Source organism: Apteryx rowi, unplaced genomic scaffold, assembly GCF_003343035.1.
Source record: "Apteryx rowi isolate R43461 unplaced genomic scaffold, aptRow1 scaffold_14, whole genome shotgun sequence".
Taxonomy (NCBI): domain Eukaryota; kingdom Metazoa; phylum Chordata; class Aves; order Apterygiformes; family Apterygidae; genus Apteryx; species Apteryx rowi.
In genome coordinates this window covers 1,722,283-1,735,190 of record NW_020447641.1, presented here as the reverse complement: position 1 = coordinate 1,735,190, position 12,908 = coordinate 1,722,283, and the positions used below count along the sequence as shown (strand labels likewise).

Genomic DNA, 12,908 nt, shown 5'->3' with positions numbered 1-12,908 from the left:
TCACGCAATTACCTCCTTAGTATTACTAATTATATGAAGTATACTAACAACTATGTACTAATTTGTGCTACTACCTATATAATAATTAGATTAAACCAAGCACTGGGAAAATAATGCATATGTTTTTCATTATCAGCAAGCTGAGCATATAAATAAATCAATTTACCTTAGTCATGTTTGCACTGATCTGCAAGAACATTGAGCATTTCATTATACCAGTGCTGAATATGTATTATGAAACAACTGTCTGTTCAGTATTTGTTCCATAAATATTTTCAAACTCATATCATCAGAAGCTAGCAGTAATATATACTTTTGTTAGCCAGTCACAGCTGAACAGCAAACTTGGGTTTAGAATATGGACTGAAAACAAAAAAGTAAAAAAAAATCAAAAAAGTATTTGTTGAATAAGTTCAACATCAAAAAAACCCATCACTGATATTCCATGAACAGAATAAAAGACTGAATCAGATTCAATTAGCTTCCTTTTAGAAGGAAAAAGTTACACACAGTAATTACATTTACAGATGTCCAGTGCCTCTGCAACTATTATTATATGGCCTGTACAAAGTTCCAGAATCAATATTCACAAACCCTGGAAAACTGGGACATTCTGACAAAGGTGTTTCCATCCCTGCAGAGTTTCAGGCATGAGGTGTGACAGCTGTGCACTTCATTTTTTGAGATATCAGGAAGGACAGCAAATATTATAACTAGTGCACTTCCTCCACGTCTTGTTTGCTCCTTTACCGCAATGAGCAATGACAAATGAGAATCATATTGAATGTTTGGTTTTGGTTTTCCACCCAAACCTTAAAGCTCTTTTGTTTAATATTTTACAATTACTATAATCTTCCTGAATAGACAGGCAGGATTTGGTCTGTTTCTATATTTTGCCATTGAAATAATGACCAGAAATGAGGCTCATTAGATTTCTGAATTCATTCTGTTTGTATTTTAAGAAAGAATAGTTTAAGAAAAGATAGCAAGAGATTGTTTGAGAAAAGCTTCTGTCTATGCTTAGAATGCCTGTCTCCACGCTGATGACTCCAAACCTTATGATCATTGTCCTGAGATGCATTGCTACAGATCTCCTCTCCTCTCCTCTCCTCTCTTCTGATTAAGTTTTCTGTTGTAATCCTCCTCAAGTACCACAAGCTTGGAACTTTTGCTTCTGATCTTGGAACTTTTGAGACATCAGTTGTTTTGTTTTCTATATCCCAACAAATTTTCTGTATTACATCTGTCACTGTTTGTCCCATGATATACATCAACTGAGTCTAAAGAAGAATGGACAGCTGCATAAAAAAGAAAATTCTCAGAGTTGGCTAGTACTAAAAAGCTACTTTACTGATCACTAGAGGGAAGGAAGTGAGATTTACACATAAGGATTTCTAAACAATTAAAACTTGCAACAAACAAGAGCATGAGCAATAGTACTTCCTTTCAGTTACCAAAAATACTAATACATCCAGAATACTGATGTGTTCTAGCATACTAAAGGACCAGTGTTGTGTGGTTTTGGAAAAGCTTGAAAAGCAAGCTGCAATGGAAAGGCGCAACTAGTGGCTTCATTTGCAAATATATTAACAGGAGAGCTTTAAAAATCTCGTACAAAGAAGCAAGGACTCTTTGTCCATACTGGCAGCTTATGATGTTTAGAAAATAAGTGTCTTCATGCATTTTAAACAAAGGCTCCAGGCTACTCCACAGTAGTAAGAACAGAAACGTACAGTACAGCTTCTTAATATGGATAAAAAACTTGCAGCTACCTCCCTAAGATCTGACCAGCTATCATTTTACAGTCTACATCCGTGACACACATTACTAATCAACTGCTGAAAGGCTGTTTACTTTGGACTCCACCATTTGTATCGTAACACTTTTGTAAGAAGAGTGATAAGTAATGCAGACCATGCATACTCAAGTTCCTTGGGTTATATAGTTCACATACACACACAGATACACATACAATATATACTTCTCTGGGACTGTGTCTCAGTGAGAATGGAAACTGCATTTTCCTGTGTAAAGTTAGAACACAAAACTCCTGTTTTTATAAATGCTTTTCAAAAAAGAAATTCAAGGAAATCAGGCTCCATGAGTGACAGCTCAGTGATGTGAAAGTTGAAGCCTCTTTGCAGATAGCTGATTCCTGGGGGAAATATGCCACGGCTAAATGTCTTTATTCAGATTACATTATCTAAAATAAATATATTTGTTTTTGATGCCTATTTTCCTGGTACAAGATAGTGTTATTTCAATTTTTTTTAACAAATCAGCTGAAAATAAGAAAAATATGATGTACAGTGGCCACTTTTTCTGTAAATTCAACAGTCTTGTCGTACAAGTAGTATCAATGTTATAACTTATATGTAATATACATATATTTTTCCTTGTAATGTTTGTTATATTTACATTCTGCCATAACAGACTATACTCAGATTAATATAATGAACAAAATGATTGTGGCAAAGATAGTTTGCTTTTTGTACATAGATTTGAGAGTGCTTTATGAGAGTAGAAGAGCACAGCTGTTCCCTGTTTACCAAGGAGCAGGACTGCAGCATGGAGAGGTGAAGATACTTGTTTGACATCAGTTAGTGAGGCACAGAAGAACTGAACAGAGATCTGAAGGCCAGATCCCTACATATGATCCCAATCCTATGCAAACTTTTCCTGCAGGAATGAGCAAGCCGATGCAATGTTAATGGAAGAAGCTGCAAACAAATATGGAGACACACTGTCTGCAAGTTGGTGGGTTGTCCCTGGTGTGCTGCAAAATGGCTCCCTTTCAGCAATACTAGCTAGACCACTGGCTGACCTGCAGATTTCTATGGTTTCAAAGAAAAGCCAGAACTAAAGCAGAATTATAATCACCTCCTGGCTCTAACTCTCGTAGCATAGTTATATACACAAGATAGAGTCAAATTTCAAATCATTGTTTGCTATGGCATGTTGTTTTCTAAGCCAAGTGTTGACAGAAAGCTGGGTTACTACCGGCTACATATTTGATTATGTAAATGCAGAAATTTGAAGCATAGAGGTCACGGGTTAACAGGGTGAAGAAGGGTTTGCATGATTCGCCTACAGATGTTAGAAGTTTTGGCTTGTTACTATAAATCCCCTTTACTGGTAGACAGGAAGGGTCATGGGAATTCCCAGTCATATGCACATCCTTTGAGTTTTATAATCTTTACTAAATAGTTAGCATTATCAGCAACCTTATATTGTGCAAACATGTTACGTGAACAGGAAACTGTATTGTACTGCCATTGCTCAGAGCACTTCATTAGAAAAAAGATCAACATCCTCTTTTCAAAAAGTGTCTTTCCATTATTAAACATGCAATGATTGCAGCAAAATGTTGTTTCTTCAAATAGCTACTCACAAAAGATATTTTACCTTCCATCAAATGTTTTTGTATCATACATTATGTAACAGTTTACTCCATTGTTACAATATGTAGTTACTAGGAAAAATATAGTTCTTGTAGGAACAGCTAGTAGAGTGATAACTCTTTTTTATTGCATGAAGACTAACAAAGTACAGTAGCTATCCCATAACTTTACAAATAATGCGATGGATTAGGAATACTGTTTTTCTGTTACTTAATCACAACAGATATATAACACTCCTAGGTTTATGTGCAAACGATGAAAATAAATCAACACTGCAGCAATATCTAGACATTTATGTACAATTTTCATATGTTTCAATGTCTGCTACAAAAGTGATATCATATCTCACCGCAAATACATTTTATGAAATAAAGTTGCTTATAAGCTGCATCAGGATTCTGTAATAAGCATTATGTTCACAGTGAATGAGTTATTATTACAGAAGCAGTGCTATTACTTGTAAAGAAGTCTCAGAAGAATGTAGTTCTTAAATCTAGTCTTGAAATGAAACAATTAACTTCAGTAACAATACTACAAATGTAGTAAATACCAGTCTTACTGCTACAATAGGAAAGCTGTTTCTTCTTTTACTTTAAACAATCAATAGAAACATTAGTGTAAATTGTTTAAAAAATGTATGCAACTTTATGTCGATACCTGAAGTATGGATGGAGCCTTGAAATGGAGCACAGTGGGCCAATGACATGGAGCTGTGAGGCTTCTGTTTTTAGTATCCAGATACTCTAAGTAGTTGAGCTTAATAAAGGATAAGATGTTACCAGAGACAGTCTGATATTTAACATGTGACAATATCTGATACCTTTTGGATAACAGGGATCAAAATTAAAATGTCATGGAAAAGACTTTTTAGGTTTTAGGGCTCCTCTCTCTGAAAAACAGTAGCATATAATGTTGGATCCTACCAATTCTTAATAGAGAAGTACTTAGTTCAGAGAGTAAGCTTTACTTTATTGGAATTATTTCTCTAGCTATAATACATTTAATTTTGGTTTTGCAGAACTGGGCCATATTACTTAGCAGATACTTCAGTTATTGGACCTTTATCCTGTAAATAGCTGTTTCTACAAAGATGACTACATAACTCCTATGAGTTAGAGCTGCTCATCTGAGAGAGTTTTTCATCTGTGGCCCTGGTGCTGATTCAGTGTAACTTTAATAAGGATGAATGAACTGTTTACCTAACTCATGCTGTCACACATTCTGTAGCGCTATCACTGACTGCTAGTTAGTCTGTTGCATTCCACTCACTGGTGATTTTCCTCTTGTGACTAATTAAGGTGAAACTTCAGTTGAGGGAGTAATTCATGAGAAGTGTTGACTATTAAAATGTGTCTCAATAGGAATATGAAGGTAAACCAGAGTATAAGCAATAGGTCAGATAAATAATAGACATCTTGTGGGCCATTATCTGACACACCATGAATACCTACATACAGATTTTTTTAGACTTGATGTTCAAACATCAGTGTTTTTAAAGCAGTTTGTATGTTCTTTGGAAGGGGAGCACATTGCCACTGAGCAAAGAGAATGCCACATTTCCTCCTGCTATTGGCATGCTGACAAGCAGCATGTTCAATATCCTGTTTTCAAGCAATGAAAATGCCATGTCTCTCAGTCTTTTTAACATCCATTGCAGTGCAACTCTGGATCTCATCCAATTTTATAAAATGATGCAGAAGCACAACATTACACAAAGAGCCTTATCCTATGATGTGGAGCTCCTCACTACAGTAATGATTATTCATATAAATAGTATATTACAGTACTAGGCCACACTGTGAAGCCTAAAAACTTGAGTAGATTCTCTGCTGGTTGCCTGTGGTGGGGTTGAGAGCATCAGGCTGGGTAAGTTTGAATGGCCTAGATGATCTAATGCCTTCTCTACATTAAAGCTGTTATTTATAAGAAAAAGAAAACAGGAAAATATATGCCGCTGCCTAAGCCTCACTATACAGTAAAAGGCTTTATGTTTTAAAAAGACAACTATACCATACAAGCAGAATTCTACATGCTTTTAAAGCTCATGCAAAACAACAAATGTCTAGACACAATAAATCCAGGAAATTAGTCTTAAATAGTCACTCAGGGTATCAGTGAAAAGCAGTTGCCTGAAAATTCAAAACTAAAATTGACAACAAAATTGCAGTTAAACCACTTAGAAGATACTGTAAACAAAGTCATGCTTTACACAAGAACTTGCCATCTGGAGTTCATAATCCGCCTTCCGCTGTAGTCAAAGATCAGAGTCAACAAAACTGCCCGAGAATGACATCCTCTGGGTAAATCTGTGAGAGCAGCAGCTCTTCATGCTGGGCAGACACAGTGTTCCTGCAAGGGCCCTAACATCAAGCTCTCTGTCTGTACTCAATATGGTTAGTTTTCATAGGCAACATTCAATAGCTGAACCTACTTCATTAAAATAAATTGTCCTTACAAGAACTAAACTCTCAATAAAGGATTCTATGCTGACACAAAAGATTTCCCTCTACTCATCTCCGTAAGTATGTTACTTAACTCAGTGTTGATAAAAAAACCACACTGCCCTGGTCTTCACCCAGTTAATGAAAAATGCCCATCCTTTTCATTTAGAACTAGACCTGAATATATAGGCCACAAATATTTCTACAGATCCTGCATGGTCCTGCTTCATGCCTTTTGCTAGCTGCCTGTTTGATTTGGGTTTGTCTCATGTTTTTCCCTGTTTCCTTTGCTGTTCTCGAGAATTCCTTCCATCCTTGCTTCTGTTTACATGATTTACAGAGCAAGTCAGCCTTCTAGAACCTAATGAAATCCAAATCATTACTGCACTTTCACTTCTCAGTTTCTCTGAATCTCCAACAGCACCCTTCCCTGGCTTTTGTTATATGTTGTGAAGAGCCATCCAAATGCTTCTCTGTACTGAATGCACTAAGATGTATCAGCGTGTCTGCTCTTTGGACTGGAGAGGGACATCAACAGTCCTGAACAATGGAAGTATTTCCAATTCAGGCTCTTTCCTCTTAGGCTACCCCTGCCATTTATCAGTCAGAACATGTAGTAAGTACATTGTAGTTCTGACATTCTGCAAAGCTACAGCTCTAGTGCTATTTCTTGTCTGGTCTTGTAAATAAAGTACGATGTAATCCTAAGACATTGACCCCCTTGCTCTGTTCTGAGACCTTGAAATGAGTCAGCTCTAAAGTTTATTATCAGCTTCAGCTCAACAAACATGTTCAGAATACTTTCCTAGGGTCAGGCTGTATTCTAGCTTGTGTATTGACAAGGCTGAAAGAGCTCTTTGTGCAGATCTCCGCTTGCTTGTGAGCAAACTGACACAAATTAACTTTGTGGCCTTGTATTTCTTCCCTGAATGATTCATAGGATGGGTAAATCACAGGAGGGTTGGTCATGAACAGGAGTAAGCTGAAGCTATGTAGCTGGGCTATAAGAGATGCATAGTCTATTCTTCTAGATCCCTGAGGAATCTACTCAGAAATGAATATTCTGTAAGAAAAACAGAGTCCCTCAATTCACTGGAAATACCCATAATAAGCTGGGATGGTTGTTCACTGGAAGCTGGAAATAGTGGGGAAGTGGCTTATTAATTGATTACTAGCTTGTTAAATTCAAGTAACTTTTAGGGTTGAGAAGTGAAGCGCCATTAGAATAAATACTGTTTATCTTTTGTGAATTTTTATTCACGATTATGTGGACAACAGAGAATACTTAATTTTCCAGCTGTAAACATACTCATTTATAGTTTTATCAGGTGGGTTTTTGTAGATGAGTAAACAGAAAAGCTAACATTGAACATCGTAAAGACACTAACATGAGTCATGAAAAGGATTGGATACACTGGATACATAGCACAGACTTTTTTGCCAGCTGATCCAGTGGAGTAACCAACAGTACTAGCAGGTTGATCAGAGACCGAGTAGGGTGATTTGAGGTGCCAGTCAGCTCAGAGTGCAACAGGACACTTTGTCAGTGAGCGTTGTAGATGTTTTCTGACAGCAGAGGAAAGGTGATATTCCAGCTGCATAGGGGAGTGGTATTAGCAGATCTAGATTATCTTGCTCATTCACTACAATTCTAATTCCTTATGTACCTTCTGGACTTGTGCTTGCTAAACCCCTGCATAGCTTTCATGCTTCTCCTCTGATCTACTCTCCTCTTCCCCTACCAGTTGTATACTTCCCTATGCTAATCCTGATCTGCCTTAGCTCTCAGGGTCCCTCTTTGTCCAGTCTTTCCCTTCCTTTTCAGCCATCTCCTCCTGGCTTTCAGCCTCATTCACATCCAGTCCTAGCCTTCCCTCCAATCCTACATGCTATTCCTCTGCCAGTCCTCTGTCCACCTCTTCTCACTGCCTGTCATTCCCCTACTGTCACAGTCCTCCATTTCCCTTTAAGACTTCTGCTTCTAACGTCTTTGCTGAGCCAGTCCTGGCTTTCAGTCAGTGACAGATTACTGGACTCGACACAGGCATAATGGCCCACCATGTACAGCATTAAATTACATGCTCTAACGATCCTTGCTCATACTGACTTCTGTGAATCCCTTGATCCTCCTCCGGTAGTTCCTAGGCCTTGCTTGCCTTATTCACCATGTCATGCAGGACACTCCTTATCAGCTGCAAGAAACTGTTTACCAGCGATAGCCACTCCTCCTTTTGTCTTTCTCCACATTCATCTCATCTTTCCACTGTGTCTGGACACCATCAGGACAATCACTGAGACACAAGCAAAACAAAGAAAGTATGTGACAGGTCAGAAGCATGTTTCAGGGCAGCGCAAACAATCTCAAGCAGGCTCAGGAATATACCATGCAGACAGTCTTCGGACTCCTTAGCTATGAAGGCCAGAAAGATGACTGAGCCTACGGTGATTTATCAAAGTAGTTTGAGCAAATGGGGGTGAAGTGTCTCAGATATGATAAGAAGCAGAAAGCACTGCTTCCCTTTGTCCTTTTGAAATTTTTGATCCAAATCATGATTGTGTAAGAATTTAATTACTACTACCAAAAAAGGGCATTGCATTTATTCAACATGGATACCATAATGTCTTCTTCTCTAATTTCATTCTTAGAAATGACTGAACAATTTGGGCTGAAATTGTCCAAAAATCTTTAACATGTGCCATGAAAAATTTCAGTCTGAATGGTTCAAGTGAGGCAATGTCATAAACAAGGTCTTAAAGTGGAAAGTGTCAGGAAACGTGACTAACAGGCAATTCGATGAGACAGCTTGAACATCATAGCTGGCATTATGTTCAATCTCTGGGTATTTCAATTCAAGATGTTCCAAGTAACATAGCTACGAATGGAGAGCACTGCCTACTTGCTAAAATACTGTACATAAGCAAGATCATTTGAGAGTAATGGAAATTATACCCAGCTGTGCCTCCTCTAATTAGGCAGAAAATGCTTGCTTTTATGTTGACTTTCTCAGTGGCTGAGTCCTGCTATTAAAATAATTATTGTCTCTGCCTTGTCTGACCCAGAGGGGATACAGATAGGAGTAGTAATCTCACTTAACCAGCCTAGCAAGGAACTGTAATGTTCTCATTCAAGACATTCCTCTTTCACCCCATATCCCTGCCCCAGTTTTAACCAGCTAAGTTTCTTGGTAGTCATAAATGTAGGCAGCACCAGGATTTGTTCACCAAGATTTGTTCTCTGTGAATAAACAACACATTCATAAGGTGTAATAAGAACATTGTGATTAAGGCAGAGGCTTGAAGTCAGGAGATGAGGTTTACGCCTGGTTTTCTTCAATATATTCTGGGTGACTTTGTGAAAAAACCCTTGAACAAAAATCAGAGAAAAGTGCTCATGAGTTTTCAGTGCTGCAGTATTTCTGTTGCTGATGCAGATGAACATGTCTGGAGATGGACAACATGTAAATAAAGCTCTTAAAAACTAGGAATAGTTTTGAAAATGTAAATGTTAATCTCCCTTCCATCATTTGCCCCAGCACAACATACCAAGCAGATTAAACTGTGACTGACACGATTAAACCATGGTGACTTCCTGGATATGCCAGCATGTGTGAAGTATTAGAATTTTAAATATATTCTTTGCCTTTAGAAGAAACATTGCATACTCCAGAGAGCAGGGAAGACATAAGTGAAAGAAGACCCAAATCATATCAGTACCCCCAGAAAGTGGCCATGGTTGGATACAAGACTTGGATATTATAAAGTCAGCATATTGTCTGTGTAGACCAGCAGATTGAGACTACATGCTCCAACTTAGGCCTCTCACTACAGAGAGAGCATAAGCCAGTGTACACCTCTGTAGCCAAGTCATTAGGCTACTAATAACAGAAACAGTCCTGGATCCAATATTCTTTTTCCAGAATTTTTTTTTTAAACCCATTCCTATTTCAAGTAAAACCGAAAACAATTCTACAAAATGGCAATTCTAAAACTCCCTACTCTCCACTAAGTGCTTAAACTATGCAGCTGCCAAACCAGACTCCTTCCCATGCTGTAAAACCAAACTTTTCCCTGGCCATAGAAAGGCCTGCACTGAAGAGCTGCAGAGTATTCTTTCCCCTCGACAGTGTACATGGCAGGAAAGGAACTTGAGCAGAGCCCACTCACTTCCCACTCAAGTGTCAGCCACCAGGCTGCTCCAAAAGGGAGAAAACTCTGCAGCTGCCACTGCAATTTCTGTAGGCTTCATCCAGTTTTGTGCTCAGGGTAGGCATATTTTGAGAATACGCGCTGAAGTGAACCCTCATGCTGAGGAACGCCAGCTCTCTGGGCCCTGACCGAGTTTAGGCATGAGCTATCACTGAGCTGTTAAGTCCTGTGCAAGGTGATGAAATATTGACTGTCACCCAGAAGTTCAAAAGATACCTGGAAGTGGTAGGACAGAAACTTCAAAATGATTAATTAAGGCATCTAGGCAATTTGGGCATTTAAAGCATTGGACAGTATTAATGAGCAGGAGCTTTCAGTATTACACTTTGGATACAGGTGTTTAAATCCTTTATTAGATATAAGCCCTGCTTCCTGGATTTTTTTTTCAATTGTAACATGACAATCTTCATTTGTAACTATTTGCTAAGCACAACATAAGTCTCTACACTGAGCTAAAATCTGTTTTGTAATTCTAAACGATGGAGCAGATCACCACCTAGTGACATAAGATAAAATTACTGATCAGCTGCTAAGAATGTGATCTATTTGATCATGTTTGAAATTCAGAAAAAAAATTACAATTAAAATATTTAATTTACAATTCAAATTTATCCTATCAAAATCTTGAAGAATTTACTATCAAGTGTAAGATGACTTTTCCTATCCTGACTGAAGGGAAACAAGAATTATGATTGATATTGTTTGTTAAAAGGAGGCCTTACTTCTGATTCTGTGGGGGGTTTTTTTGTTTTGTTTTGTTTTTCCCCCAGGAACTTCAGCTGCTTGGAATCTGGCTTAAAAAAAAATTTTTTTTTTGTTCCACTTGCTGTTTTCCTTTATTCACAATAAGAATGTAAGACAAAGCTTAAGGAAAATAATTCAAAAAGGGGCAGATCAACAATGAAAGCTAATATTAGCATTTGATGACAGCAAGCCATCAAATTCTAATATTAACATTCATCATTGGCATGGTCCTTTTTGAATGATTTTCCCAATCAGATAATAAGGTTACTCTTTGTGTCTAAGTAAGTTCCAAATTATTATTAATAATTTTAGTTGTTTTTCTTGATATATTCAAAATACTAGATTTCTTTTACAGAAAAAGAGTTAAGCATTTCACATGAAATTTTACAGAAATTCATATTTCAAGGGAAAATGAGTTTTACTTTTGTTCATATTTTTACCATGTATTTTAAAAGTGCAATATGTACTTTAGTGATGGAATAAAGTTATGGAAAAGTTATTGTATGTCCTCTATTTAGATTCTGCAGACACAAAATTACTTTTGCAAAGTGTACTAATTTTTAAATGTTTTATTCTAAATTTTACACAAATTCTTAAAACATTGTACAACTGATGAATAGTAAACATTAAAAAGTACAACACTGATAAAGACAAGAATTGTGAGCCTAACTGTTAGAGATCCTTCCTATCATGTTTTCTCAGCAACCACATTTGTGTTGTTTTTTAATTTAAATCAGAATTGTACTAAGCTCTGTTAAATTCAGTTAAAAAAATCAATTTCAGAAGCACTACACAGATTAACTTTTTAGAAAAATGTATTTATATTTACAAATTGTATTTATTTCCAGTTAGCTTAGAAGGAGCATGAAATACTCTGGGGCAGAGATTTATTCTTTTTTTTATCCCAGTTTCTGATATTAGCAATTTACCTTCACATCTATACTAATGTGTCACCAAAGTTTCATTCTGTGTTTTTGCCTGGACACTGAAATAAATACTTTTTTCTAAGAAAAATGCTTCAAAAATGCTCTGTCTCCTGCACAAGCTGTACCAGTTCTTAAACAGCTTTTCACAACAGCTTCCATTTAGTTCTATTTTACTGTGGTTGCAGATGTTGCATTGCTCCTTAAAGATGACATTTTTTGCATTGATCTTCATGGAAGAGCAAAAAAGATGTACTTTTCATACTGTTTTCTAATTTATAACATTGGTTGTCTTTAGACTATGTTATTGAGCTGAGCATAGTGAAAATATAGAACAGGGACAGCATAAGAAAACAGGCATTACAACTGGCTGATGGTTTCTGCATTCATTGGTCATTCAAATCACAATACTGATCTACTTCAGTGTGGTTATTCCTGTGCATACAAAATTCATACTAATGTCCAGGAGAGGTAATTATGATCTAACATATACATAAGCTCAATAATGTCAGTGTAATTTAATTGTACCCCTCTCAAAAAAAAGGGGGGAGGGAGATCTATGACTGATTGGGGGCATTTTGATAATGCAGCTAGAACAGCCAAATGGATATCAGTTGGCTTTTCCCAACGAAGTGGACCGCATACTGTACTGGCAATAACGGTAGAAAAATCTACAGTAATTTCCACAATGGTGAAAAACAAACCTCCCGAAGCAGCCAGGGTACGTTTGCACACCTGCAGCTGCGGATGAGCCCCGGGTCTAGGCGGGCGCCGCGGCCTCGGCCCGCCCGAAGGCCTCGCTCTGCCCCCTTTGCAAAAGCCCTGCTTTCCCCAGTGAAAGAAAGTGGCTGAATTTTTCCAAGGAAAATAATTTTAAGAATTTAGGGAACGTGAACTCCCCCGTGCTTGCACCGGGCACTCGGCAGCCGTCCGCCCCCTACCGCGTGCAGCGTTGAAGTAGCAGCTCGCCGGTCCCCTGGCCGCCCCGGCAGCTGCCCCCGGGGCTGTATCCCCCCGCGCCTCCTCGTGCTGGGCCTGAAGGCTTGGGGGAGAGAAAACGCCCTTTGCTGTAGCAAGCACAGCTCGCAGGCGGCGCCGCAGCCAGGCTGCCGCACGGCGCGGCACGGGGGGAAGCGCTCGGGAGGCGGCCGGCGGCCCCGGGCCGCGGTGGCGGAGGAGCTGCCGGAGGGTCC

The 12,908-nt window shown here is 38.3% G+C and overlaps 1 protein-coding gene across 1 annotated transcript in view; it reads left to right on the top strand.

Annotated features, from left to right (window-relative positions):
- The first annotated feature begins 8,540 nt into the window (after positions 1-8,540).
- Positions 8,541-12,908, top strand: part of SLC44A3 (solute carrier family 44 member 3) — a 45,266-nt gene continuing 40,898 nt past the window's right edge. The window contains exon 1 of the mRNA XM_026057705.1: positions 8,541-8,573. Within this exon, the coding sequence (XP_025913490.1) occupies positions 8,541-8,573 (33 nt within the window). The remainder of the gene's footprint in view (positions 8,574-12,908) is intronic.